At 38.4% G+C, this 23099-nt stretch overlaps 2 protein-coding genes across 7 annotated transcripts; one reads left to right on the top strand and one right to left on the bottom strand.

Annotated features, from left to right (window-relative positions):
• The first annotated feature begins 6140 nt into the window (after positions 1 to 6140).
• Positions 6141 to 11695, top strand: LOC102617958 (uncharacterized). 5 transcript variants are annotated; one of them, XM_025098541.2, is made up of 10 exons: positions 6208 to 6796; positions 6889 to 6970; positions 7085 to 7179; positions 7305 to 7409; positions 7500 to 7579; positions 9543 to 9633; positions 9707 to 9814; positions 10042 to 10128; positions 11075 to 11143; positions 11313 to 11458. In XM_025098541.2, the coding sequence occupies exons 1-10, from the start codon at positions 6551 to 6553 to the stop codon at positions 11331 to 11333; spliced, it is 984 nt and encodes a 327-aa protein (XP_024954309.2). In that variant the 5' UTR covers positions 6208 to 6550; the 3' UTR covers positions 11334 to 11458. The 5 variants fall into 5 exon arrangements, with proteins under 5 accessions (XP_024954310.2, XP_024954308.2, XP_024954309.2 ...); XM_006476170.4 differs by having other exon boundaries at positions 6224 to 6796; positions 11330 to 11695; XM_006476171.4 differs by having other exon boundaries at positions 6227 to 6796; positions 6892 to 6970; positions 11330 to 11695.
• Positions 11696 to 14692: 2997 nt separating this feature from the next.
• Positions 14693 to 19662, bottom strand: LOC102617480 (trihelix transcription factor GTL1). Of its 2 annotated transcripts, none has more exons than XM_006476168.4 (3): positions 18481 to 19653; positions 15852 to 17577; positions 14693 to 15674 (listed from the first exon to the last, which is right to left on the bottom strand). In XM_006476168.4, the coding sequence occupies exons 1-3, from the start codon at positions 18855 to 18857 to the stop codon at positions 15393 to 15395; spliced, it is 2385 nt and encodes a 794-aa protein (XP_006476231.2). In that variant the 5' UTR covers positions 18858 to 19653; the 3' UTR covers positions 14693 to 15392. The 2 variants fall into 2 exon arrangements, with proteins under 2 accessions (XP_006476231.2, XP_006476232.2); XM_006476169.4 differs by having other exon boundaries at positions 15509 to 15670; positions 18481 to 19662.
• Between the last annotated feature and the right edge of the window lie 3437 nt (positions 19663 to 23099).

The following is a 23099-nucleotide window of genomic DNA, read 5'->3' as shown; positions in this document are numbered from 1 at the left end:
ACACCACATTTGATATCCACTCTGGGTAATTGACTTCCCGAATGAACCCTGCTCTCAGAAGCTTCTCCACCTCATCATTTACAGCCTCATACCTCTCCTGGTTGAAGCACCTCCTCTTCTGCCTTACTGCCCGAGCACCTTTCTTTATTGCCAGCCTATGACATGCTACCTCTGGGTCAATCCCTGGCATGTCCTCATGTGTCCAGGCAAACACGTCGGCATGAGCCTGTAAGCATTTCACCAACTCCTGCTTTTGCTCTCCCTCAAGTCTCGACCCGATTCTGATCGTCTTTCCCGGGTTCTCCGGTCCCATGCTTACTGTTTCCAGATCCTCTACGGGTTCTTGTCTGCCAGTCTTGTTTTCCGCTCGGGTATCGAGGGATGTTATCTGCGTCGCCTCCCTTGCTGCCGAGGAGTAGCAGCTTCTTGCGATCCTCTGGTCTCCTCGTACCACTCCGACTACCCCATTCACCCGGTACTTCAGAGACAGATAATGGTTGGACAGCACCGCTTTGCTCATCCTTAAAAATGGCCGACCTAGGATCATCTGGTAAGGACCTTCCTCGTCCACTACGACGAAGTCCAGTATCATTGTTCTTTCTGTCGGGGGGCTCCCGATTGTGATAGGCAGTTCGACCACGCCCAGAGGGACCAGCTGCCCTCCTCCGAACCCCTTCAAGGAGGTGTTGGTGTATTCCAACTTCCGGTCGGCTATTCCCATCTCTTCCAAAGTTGATTTAAATAGCACATCAACCGAGCTCCCCGTATCAACCAGTATCCGGTCAAACTTCTTGCTAGCGATCGTAGCCTTGATGACTAAAGCGTCCTCGTGGGGGTATAGAATCCCTTCCTCATCCTCATCCGTCCACATGATTGGCACTTGCCTGACCCTTGCTCGTTTGGCTGCTGGGGTGTTGAAGAATATCTCTTTACTGGTCATGGCGTATCTGGCATAATTTTTTCTCGATCTGTTCGAATCTCCAGCCAACGTTGGGCCCCCAGCTATCACCCTCGCTGCGGGCGGCTCGCGTCTCAAGATTCCATCACTCTGCTCCCCTTCATCCGTGGTGGCCACCATCGGGAAAGTCCCATCCATAAACTCGTCCAGGTACCGATTTCTCACCAAATCTTCGACCTGGGTCTTGAGATCTCTACACTCTGCTGTGGTATGGCCATGGGTGCCATGGAACTTACAATAACGTCCTCTATCCCTCCTGTTGGGTAGCTTTGTTATTGGTGTAGGGAGGTGCAGCAGCCCTCGACCTTTTATGGCCTCGTACACCTCATCCAGGGGCATCTTCAAGGGAGTGTACCGCCCATAGTCCTGGTTCTGGTCGACCAGATGCACTGCTCTTTCTCTGTTTGCCCCACTGTGAGTTGGGGGCGGTGGGAGTGCTTCTGGTCTGCTCGTCCTGCTACCGTGGGAATGTTGATGAAGATCGCCGGATGCCGAATCATGTCTTCTCCAAGGCTCCCTAGCTGGGGAGCGAGGAGGTGGCGCCCTGCTGCGCTGATACTGTGGCGGCCTCTGATGAGGCTGGTAAGCAATTACCCTACCTCCTGCTCCACTACCGGAGATCTGGTGGTCCCTCCTCCTGTTCGGTCCATTAGTTGGTAATGCTTTCTTCTCTTTCCTCCCTAACCCTTCCAACTGGTCTGTCTTGATCCGTGCAGCCTTCTCCTCCTCAATCTCGATGTCTCTTTTAGCCTGTTCGTATGCGGCTGCATACGTTTGAATAGCTGGGCTTCTTAAATTGTACCACAGCCTTCCTATCTTCACCCCTTCTTTCAGTCCCCTTAATGCCTGAGGGTGGTTGAAGGCTCCCAAGTCGAGGACAGCCCGATGAAACCTCTTGATGAATTCCCGAAGGGTTTCTTGCTCCCCCTGTTTCATGCTCTTCAGCTCCATCATGTCATCTTCCGGTGACATTGCCCCACTAAACTGCTCTGCGAATTCCTGGCACATCTGCTCGAAGGTTTTTATGCTGCCCCGAGGAAGTTTCCTGTACCATTCTCGTGCACGTCCCTCAAGGGATAGTGGGAACACCCTGCACCTTTGGGATGGAGATAATCCCTGGACCCCCGTTATGTCGTTGAAGCGCTCTATGTGCACCAGCGGGTCAGTTCTTCCCGAGTATCTGAGGTCGGGGAGGCGGAAATCTCTTGGAATAACTGCCCTCATGATCTCTGCTGCGAGCGGTGATTCCCCGTCCAGCATTATCCTCCAACCAGGGGCTCTGTTCCTCCCTTGCATGTCATCAATTATTTGCGCTAGCCTTCGCACTTCCTCCTCCAGCTGTCCTGCGCGACCAGGGTCGCGCGCTGCAGCTTGATCCCGCTCTCGCTCTGCATCATGTAAGTGTTGCCTCAGTTCTGTTTCCTCTGCGTTCACCACCCCGTCGCCCCCGTCACAAGTCTGTCTTACCGGGGACTGCTCTCTTTCTCTATGAAATTCTCCCCGCAGAGGTACGTTGCCTCTCTCACCGCCAAATCTCCCAGCGGTTTGACTTCTCTCCGCACTATCGGTACCTGGTGCCGCTCCACCGCCTCTCACCCTTCCCTCTTGGGTTACCCTTCGCTCGTTCCGCAGCTCATGCAGGATGGTTGTCAAGGTTTCCATCTGCTTTTCCATTCGCTCCATCCGGTCGAACATGACTTTTTCCCGTGCTTCGCTGATCACCTCCCTCAGCGTCACGGAATCGTTAAGCCTTATGTCACCCCCTTGTGCGCTACTTCCTCCTATCTCCATTGACTTTCGCTTACTCCACCCCTCTTCTTGCTATCGACAGAAGCTTTTTGCTCTGGATCCCCACAGACGGCGCCAAAATGTTGATGCGAGATTCCGGTTCTCCTCGTTCTACGATCAGGATCTCTGCTCGATCAACTTCGTCACTACCAGGAGGTCTCCTCGCCAGGCTTCTTCTCCGGAGGTCCCTGCGTACACAGATAAGTCAGAGTACGCCGGTTGTTTTCCCGGCGCAAACCCTCCGACACTCAAGTCAGATATGAAGGTTCGGGAAAAGCTTGCCACAGGTCTTATGGCGTTTCTTGTGGTTTTCTCCCCTTTTCTCAAGAATGCCAACCCTTTTACCTTCGTTGGCTACCTTTTTATAGGCTTCCTCTGAATCTCAGTCTTCCGCTCTTTTCGAGACGGTATGGGACTCCAACTGCTGCGTTATGGGCAAAACATGGTATCTAGCGTGTTACGCCACGGTTCAGGGGAAGCGTGGCTGCCACGGCTCTGTGAGACCTTGCGTGTTACGCTACGGTTCTGGGGAAAGTGTGGCTGTCGTGCCTAGATTCTCGTGCTGGAGAGCACGTCTTGCCAACTGCCGTCGACCGGGTCTCCTCGCCTCTCGATCTCTAGCCGGAATGGCCTCGTGCCTTTTATAGGAATTGGCCTCGCGGACGACAACATCGTGGACGAGCAGGATGTTTCTGCTCCTGTTCTTCCACGCGCCAGGCTTTAACGGAAAACACCGGTTCGCAGAACTCCGCCATCAGATGTCTGCTCGTCGTTCCTGGTCCCTTCGACGCATTTGTCCCAAACAGTATCCCTCCCAAACAATTATTATTATTATTATTATGCAGGCAAATCGGAATAAACAAAACGCAAGAAAAATGAAATTAATATAATCTGTTAAAAAAAATTAATTTAATATAATAAGGTTGGCGACATCTGCAGACTGCACTGGTTCGGTCCTCGTGAGGGTGAAAACTAGCTAGATTGAAAAAACGAGAGAAAGAGAAATGAAGTCTAAAGCCAAAGCAAATGTTTTAACATTCCCAGTTCCCTTTCGCTCCAGGACGTAAATCGTAATGACTAATGAGGGTCCCCGTGGCCGCGACAGTGTGGGTGGTGCGAGTGAGAGTGAGACCACACAGCCTGATTAGAAAGAATAAATAAATAAATAGCGAAGCTCTTTTGTATTTGGAAACGTTATTCGGCCTTTCGACAATGAAAAATATTCTTAAATTAAGAAGAAAAATGCTACTTGGAGCCGCATGTACGTTACACAATTACCTCGTTGTTCTGGAAGTGAATGGAATGCCCTGTCTCCTCCAATACAAAAAGATATATATATATATATATATATATATATATATATATATATATATATATATTCTTTTAATATTGACACACTGTTAAATTATATAATTTATATATATATATATATATACTTCTTTATTAGATTGACATATTTTAATTTATCTTCTAAAAATATAAAAATTTTAATTTCTCTTTCAAATACTATTTTCTGCCTGTTAGTTTTAACGATCAAAGGGTGAAAGCATATAAATTAAGGATAAGAAGTCGAAGCATATAAATTAATTTCTACAAAACCCAAATGTTTCAACAAATTTCAACAAAAACTTAAACATTTCAATAAAATGCACTTTGCACCCAAATTGATAATTTTTATTTTTCTTCATTAGTTAAATTTTTAACTGCAGAAGCATAAAAGAAATTTCTTCTTTTTTAAATAAGAAAAATAAAAATTTCTCTCACTTTTTTATTTTTTATTTCATGGTTAATTTCTCCATTTTCTTCGGTTCATTCCCCCCCCCCCTTTCATTTCTTGCTTTTTTCTTCATCTTCTCCAAGCATCATAAAGCCACAGCAGCCTTGGCAGCAAGTCACGGCAAAGTTTGGAGTTGCATGACGGTGCGCCAACGCCGATGTTCCATATCTTGGCCCATTTTGTCCTTCAAACAAACCGTAACTTCTTCCCAAATTTACCAGCAACCATAAAACAAGATAATCATTGAAATCGTCAACATCCATTTGTTTGGAATATTGTATGCTTGGCATCGCCACCCGCGGCTATGGGCTTCCTTGGAATGGCCGCGCATGGCCATGGACTTGCCTGAAGTGGCCGCACGCGCAGTGGCAAAGCTAAAGGAAGGGTAACCAAAGCTATTGCCTAGGTAAGATTTTTGAAAAGTAATTTTTAGTTAATTGCAAAAAAAATTCCCTCTATTAAAAATATTTAAGCATAATAAATTATAATGACGGCGGCCCAACATTAGCAATTAGCTGCATTGATGGCTGTATGAATTAGATCCACCGATGAAGAATGACAATAGATAGTTAGTAAGGTGAGAGTCGACTTTTAAGTCTTGATGTGAGAGTGGCACCAACTTGGGGTTCTTGAGTTTAAAGAAAAACAAGGCTACTTGTTTTGTAAATTTGGGCAAGATTACGAGAAGAAGAAATTATCTGATTTTGGCTTTTGAGAAATAAGAATTTTATTTTAATATTTTAATGAGAGAGAGGAGAAGGAGAATGAAAAGAAAGATGACGATGAACAGATTTTTGTTAGTTTTTCATTTTAATGTTATTGTGCAAAGTCGTGGGGTTTGTTTTTGCTATAATTTATTTTTATTTTATAGTGTAAAGTCAAAAATATCCTTGCATTGTAACCATGAACAATAATAAAAAACTGTTTTAGCCCACCCTAAAAGAATGTGCTAGCTTCACCACTACGCGCGCGGCCATAAGTTTTGCTTGGCATGGCCGCGCACTGCCACAGGTTTTGTTGGGCTGATTTGGATTTAAAAGTGATTGTGGAGTTGTTGAATGTGTGGAAGAGGGGAAAAAAAAAAAGAATGAACGAAAAAGAAGATAAAATAATATTATTTAGATTTTATTTTATTTTCTAAAAAAGAGATTAGAGGGTGATTGTGGTGCACATAAAATTTGAATTACTTTTATTTTAGAAACCGTAGAGGCATAAAAAAATTATATCTCTCTAACATAGGTATGACAGTAAAATAACCTATTCTATAATTAACAAGAATATTATTGTATTTTAGAGAACCAATATTAATAAATAATTAAATTTAACAGATTTTAGAGGATAAGATAAAGTTTTTATACTTTATGGGACAAATTAAAAGTAATAAGCGAACAAATTATAATTTACCCAAAATGGTAAAAATGTGTGGAAGAGGTGGCTCTGACGGTTGATCTTCACACTCTCCAATCTCCTACATATAAAAATAAAATAGCGCAAAATGAAGAATCTTGAGTGAATATGCACCAGAAAAACAACGCAAGTACACAAAGGGGGGCGCACATATCTCTCTATGCTATGCCATGCCGTGCCATGCTATGCATACATACAAAAAATGAATACTGCACACACAATTATTTCCAAAAATAAATGTATATTACGTAATTATTCCCCCAAATAATAAAACGAAACAAAAGAGATATCACACGCACACACACGCACACAGAGGAGAGAGACTAGTATTTCATCTTCTCGTATGTACGCGAGGGAGAGAGAGAGTGAGACTTAGGGTGGGCTGGGTTGCGTGGTTGTTCATTGTTTTTCTCCTGGTATCAAATTCGATCAATATTCGGTTTGTTCTTCAATTCTCCTCTATCTTATTATAAGAGAGCAGAGAAGAGAGGAGAATCATATTGTGCCGAATCGAGATTCGAAGAGGAAGAAGAAGAAGAAGAATAATAATAATAATAATAGGAATAATAAAGAACTAAAATCAAAATCAATATTGGGGATTGGTTGGGTGGGGAAAGGGAATGGACGAAAAGAGGAGTAATTGTGAAAAGGTAGAAGAAGAAGAAGTAGAGAGGGTGGTAGAAGAGGCGAAAGAGTTGCAGGAAGCGGCAGCAACGTTGATAAATAGGACGTCAAGCGAGGAGCAATCCCTAAGGCAGCGCGCTCTTTCTTTGGATTCTAACATTCGTCGTTTGCGTTCTCTGCTTCATTCTTCCATCTCCAGCACCAACAACCTTCTTCGTTTTGATTCTAAGTTAGCTGACAAGGTAATTTTACTCCTATTTCTTTCCTTTCCTTTCTTTTAATTTACACAATGAACGCGATTGTTTATTTACTCTCTCTGTTCAAATTAATTTAGCAGCTTGAAGAAGATTTACAGAAAGCTCAATGTTTGATCTATGATGGCGACGCCTCTGCTTTCCTTCCTAGCAAAGCTCAGGGTGCAACACTTCTCTCTCTTTTTTTTTGCATTGCATTGCATTGCGTTCCCGCTAATTAATTAATTTTAATTTAATTTAATTAACTTTACTCTTTAATCCATCCTTCCTCCTCAGGTGCTTTTGTCAAAATGTTTATCGGTCCAATTAATGTGCGAGCCTCTCGCAAGGACGTCCAGTTGAAGGTTAAAGAGGAGTATAACAGTTACAGAGTATGTTTTTTTTTTTTTTTTTTTTTGTCATTTGCTTCCTTTTCTTCTTTTTCTTCAATTATTTCGCCCTCTTTTTTTATTTTTCCCCTTCAAACTAATTTTTGTTCTTTGTATCTGTTGAGCAGGATAGAACTGCCCTTTTGTTCCTTCTTTTTCCATCAACACTACTCATTTTGAGATCTTGGATCTGGGATGGTTGCTTGCCTGCTTTTCCTGTTCAGCTCTACCAGGTGCTTCTTTCTTTTTTCTTTTTCCATTTCCCTTTTCTACATTAATCAACCTGTATGTTTTTCATTCCTTACTTTTTGCGTTCCTGTCAGGCTTGGCTGTTGTTTCTCTACACCGGTTTGGCCTTGCGAGAGAACATTTTGAGAATCAATGGAAGTGATATTCGCCCTTGGTAACTCCCCTATTTTTAGTCCTCCCTTTTTATTATTATTATTATTTTTCTATTTTCATGTGCTTAACTACAGCAAACACACTTCATCATGCCCGGTTATATGTGTTCTCATCATGCGGACTCAATTTTTTATAAAATATTTCAAGTGCTAAGTAATAACAAGAATATATTTTGGTTGGCAACTTCTTGCCTACTTCAAAGTCACATCACTCCATCAAGTTCCTGCCTTTTTCCTTGTTCTAGAGTTACATGATTTCTATATTTTCATAGACTTCTTGCTGCTCAAAATGGATATGAAATTTGTAAACCAAGAACAACTTTGCGTTTGTAAGGTTGTGACCAGTGAGCTAATGCAGCGAGTAAGGAAGTAAATATGATCTATTGATTCGAAATCTTGGCTTGGTGTGGGGCTACATCCATGAATGATGAGGTCCGTCGATGACATATTGCAGCAAGAAAATAAGTTGTACTGGCTTTCTTGTTCTTCCTAAATTTTGTGCTATGCTATACATCAAATAATTGAAGATCCTTTTTTAGCAGACCTTATTGTCACACAGATCCTGTCATTATGTAGTAATGGAAAAAGGTGTCTTAGCATCATCTTGTTTAAGCTAGGCAAAATCATTGTTTGTCAGGGAAATGTATAAAACAAGGGAAGTTTGTTGGCAAAAAACTGAAGTTCAACTTCCTAAGGCTCTGCCTAAGGGTAATTAGGGTTTGCTATGCTTTATTCGTTGAAGTTTAGAGCAGTTAATGGCAATGACTGATCTGAAAGGAAAGAGAATGATCACCGTTCTCTGTTGGTACTAAGTTTTGCTTCACTCTTTATTTTCATTTTTAGTGTCTAATTTGGAATTTTCACTTGTGTCAGTATTTATATGGTGTCAGAATTATGGTCCCAAGAGCTTTCAAACATGAGGTCAGATTAGTTTAACACAAAGTTCATGTGGAGGCTTCTGTCTGGATAATGTTAAATTAGTAGTTCTGGGAGCTTCTATTTGACCCTTGGTCGGCTGTAGTCTCTTAAGCATTGCATTTTTCGCTCTTCCTAATGTAAGAATCTTGTAAGATGGGCTTATATTTTGGTTAATAAACAAGGTTGACTGGGAACAACAGCTGCCATAGGAATGTTTGTGCAACCAGTTAAAATTAAGACCTATTCTTCACCTGCCAACTTTATGGATGCCTATGGTTTTTTTTTTTTTTTGGTCGTTCTGTTCGTGTTGGTAGACTCAATGGAATTACTGTTTCCAGTCCACTCGTTGATATGTAATTTGCTTTCGTTTATTCTATTTCATTACTTATACTAAGAGAGAATTTTGAGTAGTTGTTTCTTTATTCTCCTTTCTTGGACTAATGAGCATTCCAATTTTTGATAATTTTGTCATCATTTAATTATTTTCGGATGGTTCCATTGAACGATATTTGGAATGGTGCTACTAATTCTTTGATTGCAGTTAATAAGGGGGATCTTGAACTAAGAAATCGAGAAATCAATTATAAACTGACTAGAAGCTAAAAAAGGGTATCTTGATCAATTGCAATAATTGGGTTCATCGATATTCCTAGTGTAGTAGATGCTATCACACATACAATAGTACTCAATTCGATGGAATTGATTGATTGTTCGCCTATTTTTGGGCTTGATGTATGTTAGAACATGAGTGAAGCATTAAAAAAAAAAAAAAACATGGAAGGTTTTCTAAGTTTTTAAGTTGGCCTGTTGGATGAATTATCAACTATAGTTCAGTATCACTTATTCACTTTGAATAATTTTATTGTAATTGAGTTTTTTCTGTGTTTCCTCTACTACATCTATTAATTAATGAAGATTGTTGGATAACAACTTGACATTTTTTTCCCTCCAAAATGTGCAAGCGTGGAATGTACTTTGTTTTTAATTATATCATGCTCTGACATAGCAGACATCATTTTATCAATGATACCGAATATACTTTTTTAGGTGGATTTATCATCACTATTGTGCTATGCTTATGGCGCTTGTTAGTCTGACATGGGAGATTAAAGGACAGCCAAATTGTGCGCAAAAGCAGGTTACTATTGGTTCGTTACTTGCTAATTCTATTTCTAGTAGATTTCATTAAAAACCAGTTCAATATTGTGCAGAGAGGAGTACAACTTTTCCTTCAATGGGCTATGATGCAAGGAGTTGCCATGCTCCTGCAAAACAGATATCAACGTCAAAGACTATATACTCGTATTGCCCTGGGAAAGGTATCATACCAGAATTATCTTTTTGCATGTTCGCTTTTGTCATTTTCTGTTTGGCTTTTATTGCACTGCATTCTTGATCCCGACTCCACCTCTGTTTTTATTTTTTGGGATCTTCCATTTCTTTGCTGTCAGATATTCTTAAAAATTCTCATTTTTCAGAATGCCTCCATTTCATGTGCATATTTTTACTGGCAAATCAGTTAGATCCTATTATCTTGCTTTCTCAGGCGAAGAGAATGGATGTTGTCTGGGGAGAAACGGCTGGTGTAGATGGCCAATTGTGGCTGTTGTGCCCTATTCTTTTCATATTGCAGGTGATTCAAGCTAATTGACCATTTCAGTTAATATGAGAATTTAGAAATTTAACAATTGCCTATCAAGTTCTATTAGGCAATGATCATTGTTACAAATTTCTTCTAGTGATGATTTGTTTGCATCACTGAAATTTTCACCTGACTAAAGGCCTAATGACCAAGGCCATGTTTGGTATTGAGGTACTGTAACTTGTAAATGACAACTTCTGTTTGGGGGGGGGGGCAAAGAAAATTGTAACTATGATTAAGAAAAAAGTTGATATTGTGTGTAAATATAACTTTTAAATAATAATTTGACAAAAGTAGCAAAGATATTATAGTTTTTTAATCATACAAGTGTCAGATCAAATTAATTTAGCTTTTAAGCCACAAGAGCAAGTGTATAGCAAACAATTTAGTGTTGTACGTCCAACCACATTGCTAAACAGGGCCTAAGCTCGGAAATAACAGCCCATAGTTGAAGATTCCCCTCCCCGACACCCCCCCCAAAAAAAAAGGTGGTCGGGGGAGTGGGTAAAGCCCAAATCAATATATATTTCTTTTTTTGGTCCCTACCTTCCCCAAGGCTCGAACTTAGGTGGTTAGACAAATAAAACTGTTTGAAAATCACTCAGCCAAATGCCCCTGGAGGCAGGTTTCCTTATCAGTATTTTACCACAAAAGTTCAGATCTTTGGGAATCATCTATTCTGGCCGGTTGGGGATAGGTGTACAGTGTTTATTTGATTCTGATTGTGTATTTTTTCCATCTCAATGTGTAATTTTTCTTCCTTCATGTCTTTCTGCTCAACTTTCATGTTTAGCCTGAAGTGTCCTCCTTTATGTACCTTTGTTTTGATCAGTAATTGTAAACTTGTTTGCATCTGGAATTTGAATTCATTGGGTTTATCAAAGTGATCGGACTTTGGACTTAATTTATTTGGTGATTCTTCTGAACTTGCTTTTAGGTTTTTGAGGCATATGTTGGACTATTGTTGCTTAAAACAGCATTGGTTGGGGTTGTTCCTGAATGGCAGGTAGGGTACACCATATGTTTTCTTCCTCTTTTATTCTGTGGAACGTCTTTTTATTCTGTGAAACATCTTGTTATTCTGTGGTGTCTAAATAAAAAGATACATAGTATTGTAAAACAAAAGTGAAATGTGCTTATTTTTTTCACTAATGTTAAAGCAACGTTGGTGATAGGAAATTGTTTTATGCAGGTAAGTTTCTGTGGAGCCCTTTTGGTTTTGATGGCGGTTGGGAACTTCATAAATACAGTACAGACACTCATGACAAAGTCAAGGTTTAAAGCAAAGATGAAAAAAAGTAAGAGCAAGCCGGAGTTTTAGGGAATTCCCAATTTTAGGCTAAACCCTTGCCTGAATTCTGTAGCATGTCAATTTTGGAATGGGTCTGAAATATGTTTTCTTGAAGCTGAGGCAATGAAATTTCTTCCTAATATCAGTTTAGCATACTTTTTACTCTGAATATGCAGTTTAACATTTTTGTGTTCAGCATGAAGTGAAGTTGTGGAAAAGAAATTAAAAAAAAAAAAAATTGAATAAAGTGATATGACTTATGAGTGAGTTCTGCCATATCTCCAAAGTTTGATGGGTGCAGTTCATGTTGGGAACTGGGGGAAAGCCTCTTAGGATTCTGAGATATTTGGGAATGATTAAATCTAATTATGTGAGACTCAACTACCTACCTGATTTCGATTGTTCTCTCAAAATTTGAGGCTATGCCTACTTGCAGGTGCATGTTTAGGCCCAAAATGGTCGCCATTTATGGACCAAAATCGTCAGTGTCTTGTGTCATGGGATTTGTCATGGGATTTTGATGCTGTGCTGACGAGCAAAACTTTAGCAAATTTGGGTCTAATCTAACAATTACTTTTTAACGGAGGCAGCTTTTTCGTACATATGTAAATACAATTTAGAGATTGTTGCAGTTTCTGTTTATTTATGAGTGGCCTTGATAGTTAGGTTTGCGACGAAAAGTAAAATGAAATTTCTGAAAGAGATTTTAGGAATAAAACTTTACAGTCGGCTCATAGTTTGAAATTAGAAGGTAAAAGAAAATGATACGATTAGTCGATTATTCTTTTTGAAATTACGTCGGAAGGCATCAGGGCAGTGGTACTTGCTACTCGGCATTCGCAATCCTGTAGCTGGCAAGCAATATTTGCCACACGTATTACCGTAAATTTCTGTTGAAAAGTAACTTTGGATATGCTATATTAAATTTAAACAGATTAAGTTAAACATGCCGTTTTTGGATTCAGCGTTATGATCATATGATTTTTTTTTTTTTTCCATTTTTCTTGGTGGGTATTATATGAAGTGTTTCCCCAAAGTTTCATCACCTGTGTTTCTGTAATTTTTAGTTTGCTAAAGCAAAGCAATTAGAGAAAGAGATGCGTGCCTTCTTGTCTTCCATCTACTTCTCTCTTTATCACTGAAATGCTTCTTGCAGCTTGGTACACTGCACATAATTATTAGAGGTACAGCCTGCCACCAACTCCACCCAAGCTTCTCTTTGCCCATGTGCTCCATCTATTATATACTTTAATTTAATGGCGTACACATTTAAAAAAAACCCACAAGTACATGAATATTGATTAGATAGTAATACACTCGCACGAAGAATTAATGATTTGCAAGTGATTACAATTTTTTTTGGGTGGGAAAAAAATAATAGCGCATTTAAAAAAGAAAAGGAAAAGTAAGAAACAAGTGGAGGGAAATGGCAGCTAGGATGGTAGAAAAGAAAATAAGAAAGCACATGGGTAGGGCACCTCAGGATTGATCGATCTAAGTGGAATGGGACATAATTGGGTAGAAAGCCATGTTGCGAGTTATCATTTCTCAAGGCTCATGTAAGTGGGAATTATGGGTTTCTATTCTATATACCCTCTCTCACCTCATACTTGAGTTGTCAAAATACTTTTCCATTATTACAAACGCAGCCTGCTGCCCGTTCTCTCCCCCTCCAAATATTATTCCATTGTTTTTTAATGTTGTATCCCTCTTTTTTTTTTTTTTCTTTTGAAAAAAAGAAATATTTGAATGGAATAAGAAATCTAGCCTATTAAATATCAATTCATGTCTTTTATTATTGATTGTGAATATGGTATCTCATGGGTACCATATCCTATAGTCTGAACATCAGATAGTGCCCACACTTTAATGTCATATCCTTTATTATTACCTAAATTCCAATAGCTACAAGTAAAAAATCACAATCACAATTAATTGAGAGACGCTCAAGGGGCATTTATTGTAAAATGTTTCTTTAACTCTACCCTAGAGTATTAGGACTAAACTGGTGCAATTTGTATTTTATGTATAGAAGTTAGATGTGCTGGAAAACATATTCAACTGTTTCAGTAATAAAATCACTTGAGTTGAAATAAGAGATTTGGGATTTAAACTTTGGTCAGATTGGCTAGGAGAAATTTTAATTACCAGTATGCTATGTTTACCTTTAGAAAAAGAAAAATTGTAATTTGACATGCCTTTTCTAGTCTCAAAAGTAATTCTAAGTCAACTGTGCTTGTGGAGTTGTGGAGTACAATACAATGTACAGTATAAGTAAAAGAATTATAAAAAAAAAAAAAAAAAGGGGGTTGGGTTTCGCTCATGGTGTTTACGGCAATTGATGAATGGATTCTTATAAAATAAGGGTGTAGAAAACCCTTGAAAATCAGAAATAATGTAGGCGATAACAGTTGCTAAAGGAAGTGTAAGTAACAAAGACAAGTCAACGCCAGGGCCTTATGGATATAAATCGATAACAGTTGCTAATCTGGTTGACAACTAGTGGATTTTAACAGGTCGACTGAGACGGCTGTCAATGATATGATTCTAGAAAACCCTTGAAAATCAGAAATGTACGCGTAATGTGCTAATGCTATTATTGACTTATTGTGTGTGTGAAATCATCCAGGTAAGATGCCAGTTCTAACAAATCATTCATCTTATGGCTTTGCATTAATATGTTTATTGTATTTTAAGCAACCTCGAATCATATGATAGGTTGTATTAATACTGTGACGGAAGCTTTTCTATCTGGCCCCCCATTTCTCTATTTTATACAGTTTTATGATCGCTATCGTTTTCTTAATTAGTCACAACGACGGCATTAATAATGTAATCGTTACTATCTTGCCATAATTTTCTTTTTCAAATTAAAAGAAAAAAAAAAGAAAAAAGAAAGAAATCATTGCTATCGAACATTATTAGAAAAGCTGCGTCCTGTGCGTAGTAATTAAAAATAAAGAAATTTGAAAAAAAAAAAAAAAGAAAAGAAAAAGAAAAAAGGATCGGTCATGCAAGCATGAAACGTCGTGAAATGCTATCATTATTATCGGACAGGCACGCACAGCATTGACAATATATATATATATATATAAAACATTTATTTTATGACTATTAATTTTTTTTTTTTCGTAGTATTTGTTTCTAGTAATTTGATTTCGTTATTTTCTTCTTCGCGAGTGATTGGAAATGAAAGTCTTTGGAGTTTGGGTGGGGGATGATAATAGAATAAACGCAATATCAATGAAGTTATTAAGAATGGAATAATACAGAGTCAATTTCAACATTTATAAAATGGAGATTGAAATGAGTTAATTTAATTCAAACCAAATTAAGTAACTATGAAAGAATGCAAAGCTTATATAGTAGAAGAAATAGTACTGAAACATCAGCTAGCTTCTGTTTATCAATCAGCTGACGTCGACACTTGTGTTTCTGTGTTTTCCGCTTTATGTTTTTTTGTTCCTTCTCTCTGTCGCTGCTGCTGCTGCTGCTGCTGCTGCTGCTTATTTTGTCTGCCTTGATTCAATCTCTTCCGTTTTGCCTTTTGCAACGGTTCTTTATTAACCAACAAATCAATAAATTTTGGGGGAGAAAAAAAAAAAAAAAAAAAAAAAAAAGGGAGAGAGAAACTGATTCACAAGTAACTGACGACACCTTGAGACTTCCCCATGCATCATAACAAACAGTTACACTTCCGAAAAAGAAAAAGGAGGATGGTGAACAATTACGAAGAAGGGAAAAAAAAAAAAAAAAAAAAAAAAAAAGGAAGTGAATTTGAATAAGAAATAATGTAAGCTATAGATCAATCAGGCTTTGAACGGAAACGAACGTTAGGTGTCTTTTGCTGAGAGCTTCTGGACATATAGCTAGCTAGGTACGTACAAATGGTGCATACTGGTGATCAAGGAAAATTTTGTTCAAGAAGAAATCTCAGCCACCAGCCAGTAATATGTGTATATTGTCACTGAACCATGGCTAAAAAAGAGGGTGCCCCATTTCCTCCCCCATTAGAGGTGTTCTGTCGCTGAAACTCTACTTTATAATTAGCCATCTTATTACTGTCTTCTTCTGATTCCTCATCATCATCCCTTTCATCCTCCTCATACTCCATATTATCGCTTTCACTGCCCATGTTGGATTCCTCAACCTTATCAAATTGATCATCCACTATTGACGCTTGTGGCTGCTGCTGTTTTTGTTGGGTCCCCTGCTGATTCATTAGCTCCTTCACAATGTCTTCTGGCTTCAATATTAAAACAAGAATCAATAGACATCACATCACATCACAAAATTGCCAAGGGATCACACGCACATGGCAATGTTAACTACTTTAATTAGTTCTATCTAAATATACAATACATGATAAATAATCAGAAAATAATGATTACAGAGAAAAGAAATTAGAATTAAGAATTTTTACCTTTTTGGATGCTCCTAAGTTTCCTTCTCCAAAGAGGCTGCCTGTTACACCGACATTGCTTGCTTGTGCATTGCCATTTTTGTTTTCTGAGTCAGAATGAGCTTGGGTGATCAGTAGAGGTGCCGGCAAAACATTAATGCTGCTTTCTTGGGGATTTGTTACTGGGTTCACGTTCTCTTGCTGATGCTGTTGTTCGGATTGGGATTGATGACGTTCTTCTGGTCTATTCTGGCTACTAGTGCTGGTGCCGCCAACTCCAATTATCTTTTTCCGGTAGAGTGCATCAAGCTCGTGGAAGTAAGGGCAGGTTTTGGCATCTTCAGGGCGTCTCTTGTTACTTTCTTTAACCTTCTTGAAATACTTGTTGATGTTCTCCCATTTCTCCTTGCATCTCTTGGCATTCCTATTGTAGCCCATTCGCTGCATTCCTACAGATATTTCTTCCCATAGAGGTCCCTTTGGCCCAGCCTCTTGGTACCTGTGTTCTAGTCCACTCCTTAACTTTATAAGTGCAAGAACCTCAACTTTCGGCCATCTCGACGAGGCTGGTTCCAAGTTTCCACCGCTACCAATCTCCTGATGATCAGATGGTGGTACCTGTTGTTCAGGAACTGCCATCACTACTTGGGAAGGTATGGATGTGGAGACAGTACCACTCGGTTGCTGATGCCTCGCGGTCACAGCTTCAGCAGCACTACTTTGAATTTGTTGATGCCGATGATGGTGTTGTTGAATATCTCTGCGTTCTGGTGGCGGCATATGATGAGACTGTGTAGTATTTGTAGCGACAGGGACCGCTTGTGATGGTGATTGTGGTTGTGGTGGAGGTGGAGGCGGGGCAGCAGGAATAGTTATAGCAGGAGGCAATTGTATGGTTTGACCAGTAATTTTCTGAAGAAAATTAATAATGGAAGCATCCCTGGAAGCAGAAATGGCCCGTTCCTGTGCCATAAGCTCGTGTTCACGAGCCAGCCTAGACATCTCTTGCCTCTTCCAAGCCTCTTCTCTTATCATCCTGTCTCGTTCTCTCTTCTCAATGACCTCCAAGAAACTTTGCTGCATGGCCTCCTGCTTTTGCATCACCTGTTTCATCAGACCCTCAAAGAACGCCATCATCCTATGGCTGCTGGATGTTTGTCTCTTTCGTTTGCGGTTGCGGCCGCGGCTGCTGGTACCGGCCGTATTGGATGGCTGTCCTTCAAAGTCCATCACGTCTTCGTCGTCATCCTCAGTTTCTGGAGAAGAAGAACTTTTAGAAGAAAAACTGATTCCAACGGGGGTGGTGCTTGTAGTAGCTGTTGGTGGCACTGGTGTAGTGACAGATCCAGGAACATTGACGGCGGAGGAGGGGGGTGGTATTAATGTTGACCTAAGATCGTGGTAGGGAAAGCACGTAAGAGTGATAGGTGAAGTAGGAATACGAACAGAAGAGGAGATGGGCATTGGGATCCCAACAGAGACAGGAGCAACATCTAAAGTGCTAGTATCAGCGACAGTTGTCACGGGCTTTGGTAGAGAAGCTGACACGTTACTGGTGGTGGCAGTACTGGTACTAGTACTTGTAGGGGATGAATAAAGAGCCTCGAGCTGGCTAAAAAATTTGTAACTTTTTCCATCTTGACGACCGGCTCTACCTTCCTTCGTTCGCTTATAGTACTTGTGAACATTCTCAAATTTTTCCTTGCATTTCTTGGCACTCCGTTTGTATCCCAGCTCCGCTAGTTTCCTGCCACCACGGGCGCCCATTTAATTTATTCACTTACATATCTTTTATATATATATATATATATACATATAAAAATATTAATATTGCGCAACGGTAGGTATAATTATGAATGAATCAACTGCGTTTAACTAATTAATTATGTTAGAAATAGTGTCATGATTAAATATATTATTATTGTTGTTATTATTATTATTATTAATGGGAACAAAACAGTAGAGAATGGAAGAACCTGATCTCTCTTCCGCTCCCACAATAACTAATTAACGACCCAAATTTACCTCATTAAAGTTAAAGTGAAAACAGACGCGGAATTTTAGCAAAGAGTAGGATTGTAGTAGGAGATTAGGAGCAGTCTCTCTCTAGGGAAATTGAAAGGAATTCTCTTGGGATTTTCAATTTCCAATGGGACTGGGTGATTTGAGAAAATTTGAGAAATATTCCTCTTAAAATATTTAAAATAAAATTTAAAAGAAAAGAAAAAGGAAAAAGGGAAGTAAGAGAGGATTGGACAGAATTCATGCAGCGGATCTGGGCCACTTGTAAATAAAATTGAGAGAGAAAGAAAGAAAAGATGCCTTACTCGTGACTCGTGAGTCGTGAAGGGGGAAAAGAGATAGAAAGGAGGCATGTGCGTTTGTGTGCAAAGCATCATGAGACTGAGAGAGATTTGATCTGGAGAAGCAGTAATTCATTCCATAGAATATAGAAGAACGGATTTGATGAGACTACACTACTGAGAATGAATGAATAATGCAATTTTACTTTCAAAAGTTAAAAATAATTAAATTAATAGTAATGATAATAATAATAATAATAATAATAATAATAATAATAATAGAGCAGCAAGCAGCTCAACTAAGCTGAGCTAGCATTAGCAACTCGGACTGGTAATCAGTAATATACCTGGAGACATCTTCCCAAAGAGGACCTTTGACGGTGGCATCACGGAAGGCGGCATCCATATCAGACCTAATCTTGAGAAGTGCTAATGTTTCTTGACTGGGCCATCTGTTGCCGCTGGAAACACCTCCACCTCGATCGCCTTCATCATCATCTCCCCCAGAAAGCCTCATGAGTTCATCCAAATTGCTTGCACTTGCAGGTGGTCGGCTGCTTATGGGTGAAGCAGCTTCTACTGGTTGCTGTCCCATGTCTATGTGAGCGGCTGCCGCTGCAGCAGTAGCAGTACTAGTCGTCGCCATTTCTCCGTATTGGGATTGGGTGCCTCCACCTCCACCTCCACCTTCACCATCGCCGCCGCCTCCTCCTCCTTGCTGCATCTTAATTAATACCTCAACCACCTCAGCTCTTAATTAATACAGGTGCATGAAGATCTATTCTACCGAATAATTCAGGATAAAATTTCTCTCTCTCTAGTGGGAAGAAGAATGAGAGAATTGACAATTGAAGCAAAATATGATATGATATGAGACGAGACAGACAGACGTGTGACTATGAGACTACAAGTTTATTTGGTGAAAATTAAAGACAGCCTGGATGGCTGGCTTGGCTGGCTGGCTGCCTCTGCCTGATTTGTTTAAAGGAGGAGATGATTGACGGAACAGGGTACAACTAATTAACGGGAAATATTTATTCAAATGAAATCTAGAAATAAAGATAATTCCGCCTATGAGTTAGTGCTCCACCTCCGCTGGCTTCTGATTTTTCATTTATTATTCTTTTTCCTTTTTTTTTTTTAATTTATTTATTATTATTACATAAATTACCACTCTAAGAAAAATATCACGAAAGAAAAATACAAAACCAGCCCAGCAGTAAAGAGGAAAGAGATCCGAAGATAGACAAGCAGCAGGGCAAAATCATCATCATCATCAGCAGCAGCAACAACTGGTGTACTGCACTGCAAATTTGACAGAGGTTAAAAAGAAAAAAGAAAAATAAAAAAAGAGAGAGAAAGCAAACGATAGATGGGACTGTCCAGAGAGATAAATGTAGAGAGAGAGAGAGAGGGGGGGGGGGGGGTGGATGAATGAATGGAGATGACGATTATGAGGAGAGGATGATGATGATTAAGAGAGAGAGAGAGAGAGAGAGAGAAGTGAAATGATAAAACAAACGAGATGCTGTGTTGTCAGCGGCTCTCACTTTGCTGCTAATAATTGTTAAAACCACTTTTACCAACATTTCTTTGTATTAAAATATTTGCACCTAAAAGGAAATTAAATATCGGAGGATGTAGGCATACATCACCACTCGATTTAATCCCCATCTTTCTCCTGCTTCTCAGTCCAATAATGTTGAATAAAATGACCCCAACTCTTCAACTCGGATTACACGTGGCTGTAGTTGATTGGGTTTTCTCCTTTGACATTATTTTTATAAACAGACGTTACCAAATTGGCCCCTCCAGTCCACTCGACAGAGAAGCGGAGAAGCATTTCTTTCAATTTTATTTTCGAAGAATAATAATTAATAATATGATAAAAACAATATAATATCTTTGATGCATTAAAAATTGAGCTGGAACAGACTCGACATGGGAATCGGAATATCTACGCTCCAACTTAACCAGAGTTAATAATTAACCAAAGCAATTGCTAAAGCTAAAGAAACAAGGAATGGTAAGCCAAGATCTACTTTGATTGGTAATACACGCTACTATTACTCAATTTGAAAGTATATGTGAATGAATGAATGAATGAATGAATGATATAAAACAACTCAACTCAACACAACACATGAATGATAGAGAATTTTAATCCCATACTCAATTTGTGTTCACCCTCCAATTAACACAAGAGTCCGTGGGTATTGTCATTTGTCAGTCGCTGATGACTTTCGTTAAAGCAACTTGTCGGTCCTATCTGACCATCTTAATAAATTCCATGTGATTGGGGCCGTAGGTTTATCATAACGGTGCAATTATAAACTATTCATTATGATCATCCTCCTACTTCTTTAATATAAATTATTTTATTTGCTTTCAACTCTTAACTGGAGCTGGATCTCCATGTGGAGAATTTTCACGCAATGGTAAAAACTTTCTAATTATAACCCGACCCCAAGGGCTAGAAAGAATCCTCAATAAAAAAATTAAATAATATAGCTCATTTTACATTTAACGAGGAGGAATTAATTTACATTTGCATTATACTTGCTTGATTCTAGTTTACTACTAGTTTTATTGGAATACGCCCACCCTTACTACATTCCTAGCCTTGCTGACATGAGTAATGAGAAATCGTGTGTCAAACACAATTGCCTGCTAGTGGAAGGCTTTCTACGTTCAGTTAATCTACACAAGGTGAATTCGTCCCTAAGGAACTCCCAAAGAATTCAGTCTTTCTTGTCATTCACACATATACACATACATATATGACAACGTGGCACTGTCTAATTAATCGACAGCTCTAAAATTATTTATAGTAAGCTATAGAATTCTGCACCTGTACAAATGCTCATTATATGATAAGCACTAGTGGTCACCAGATTATCTTCCTCTCTCTCTCTCTCTCTCTCTCTCTCTCTCTCTCTCTCTCTCTCTATATATATATATAGTGTATTCTCATTTTAACAAAGGAAGAATAACACTAACAGGCAAAATTACATATTTAATGCACTAGCAGATAAAAACACACAGTCTCTAATGTATTGAAATGTATATTTTTTGTATATTAAAGTGAGGATTTCCTCATTAGACTCCAATGTATTAAAATCTATATTTATTTTTTTTGTATTTTAGTAGTACCCTCATTTTAAAGTGAGGAGAATTTTGTTTTGGGTCTGTTAATGCGTTAAAATATATTTTTTTATATTCAGTAAAGTTCCTCTTTTTTTTTTTCATGCAGATACTCTATTAAGATATATGGTTTAATAGAGTTAGCGTTTAATTCACTATAAAGACAAATAATTTAATAGCCTGTTTGCATTGACTTTGTAAAATCATATGGCTTAATAATGTTTTGCATAAAAAAAAAAAATGCCCGCATGTGAGAATGATTATATAAATATGTACATACAAGGAGGACATTCTTATTATAACTCATTAACATATCAAGAAAAATATAGATTCAAATGCACTAACAAAAAAAAAATCAATGTATTAAAATTTGTGATTTTTTTTTTATATTTTAGTGACATCATCACTTTAATAAAATGAGAATTTCTTTACACTAGAGAAGAATGTGTGTGTACGCGAGCGCGCGCGCGCGTGTGTGAATCCTTACTACAAGAGAGTCTTTCATTAATGAGAATAAAAAAGTTCTTGGGCAAGACAAGAAAGGAACTCGCCCTTTGACACCATGGGATAAGAGTTGATTGTTGGTGATGACTTGGATAAGGGAATTTGTATTAAAATAAGTGATTTTTTATTTCTTAAATAATCTTTATTTTAAATAAAATAAGGGATCCCTTATTAAAAAAAATTAGTTACTATACTTATAAAAAAAAGTTGGCTGGCGGGGAGGTGATGATTAAAAGACAAATAACCCAACACAGGAATACAGAATACGAGAGATATATGCCACACCGCAAAAATGGAATAATGGGTGTTGAAAAGAGATTTAAATGTGAAAAGAGAAGGCAAATATGGAAAAGGAAAGGAAGGAGGTGGAGGCAGACAGAAACAGATTGGTACAGCTGTTAGGAGGCCCATGAAATGAGGTGGTAAGAACGTGCGTGGCGTTTCTCCCGGATTTGTGAACCCCCAACTGCCACTGCCTGAGTGCCTGGCATCATCTTACCCATTATGCCCCAAATCGGTGCACATGCCTCTTGCCCCTCGCTTCCTCTCCTCATTCTCATCCATCTTTACCCCCACCTATTTCTACTTATTTACTATAAATTGTCATTGATGATCCACAAACCTGGCTTACATAGTACCAGATCCAAATTAATTGGTTTCATTTTATCTCATTAACTCTTATTTTTTAATCATTCCAATTATTTTCAAAATTATCTTTATTTATCGCTTTTTAAATATTTTTTTATTCAAAATTTTCAAGTACACTTTTTAAACCCATTTTGTGATGTTTTATCGGCCCTCATTTAACATATGGGTCAAATATAAGTTATTACTTATTTAGTCCCTATATTTTAACTTAAAAAACTATTTAGTCCATATATTCTAAAAAATACTTTAGAAAACCTACTATTACATATGTTTTATTCTTATCCTTACCTTTTTTTTTTTATAAATAGATTAATATCAACCAACTTAAAGCAATGTTTGATATCCTTACAACAATCTTACTAATAATTATTTTATAAATAATTGATTTATCAAATTAATCCTAAACTAAAATAATAATATAAAAGTTTGAGTAAATTTTTATGTTACTCTTACGGTTAATTTCATAAATTATCTTTTTTATTTTCATTAATATCCCCAAGAAATTGTTATAGTGAAAGAACTAGGTTTTTTTTTTTTTTTGGGTACATGTGGAATAATAATTATTTATAAATAAATTAATATCAGCCAACTTAAAGTAATGTTTAGTATTTTTACAATAATCTTTCTAATAATTATTTTATTAAAAAATAATTTACCAAATTAATCGTAA

This window comes from Citrus sinensis, chromosome 3 (assembly GCF_022201045.2).
Source record: "Citrus sinensis cultivar Valencia sweet orange chromosome 3, DVS_A1.0, whole genome shotgun sequence".
NCBI lineage: Eukaryota > Viridiplantae > Streptophyta > Magnoliopsida > Sapindales > Rutaceae > Citrus > Citrus sinensis.
Note: the sequence above shows the minus strand (reverse complement) of the source record. Positions and strands in the feature narration are given on the sequence as shown.

Excerpts from the sequence above, each read along its gene's own strand:
- LOC102617958 (XM_006476170.4), top strand. The coding sequence starts at position 6,551 with ATGGACGAAAAGAGGAGTAATTGTGAAAAGGTAGAAGAAGAAGAAGTA. Across the intron at positions 6,971-7,084 it reads CCTTCCTAGCAAAGCTCAGG|GTGCTTTTGTCAAAATGTTT; the intron begins GTGCAACACTTC and ends CTTCCTCCTCAG. Across the intron at positions 7,180-7,304 it reads AGGAGTATAACAGTTACAGA|GATAGAACTGCCCTTTTGTT; the intron begins GTATGTTTTTTT and ends TCTGTTGAGCAG.
- LOC102617480 (XM_006476168.4), bottom strand. The coding sequence starts at position 18,857 with ATGCAGCAAGGAGGAGGAGGCGGCGGCGATGGTGAAGGTGGAGGTGGA. Across the intron at positions 17,578-18,480 it reads CTTTGGGAAGATGTCTCCAG|GAAACTAGCGGAGCTGGGAT; the intron begins GTATATTACTGA and ends CCGTGGTGGCAG. Across the intron at positions 15,675-15,851 it reads ACTTAGGAGCATCCAAAAAG|CCAGAAGACATTGTGAAGGA; the intron begins GTAAAAATTCTT and ends TTAATATTGAAG.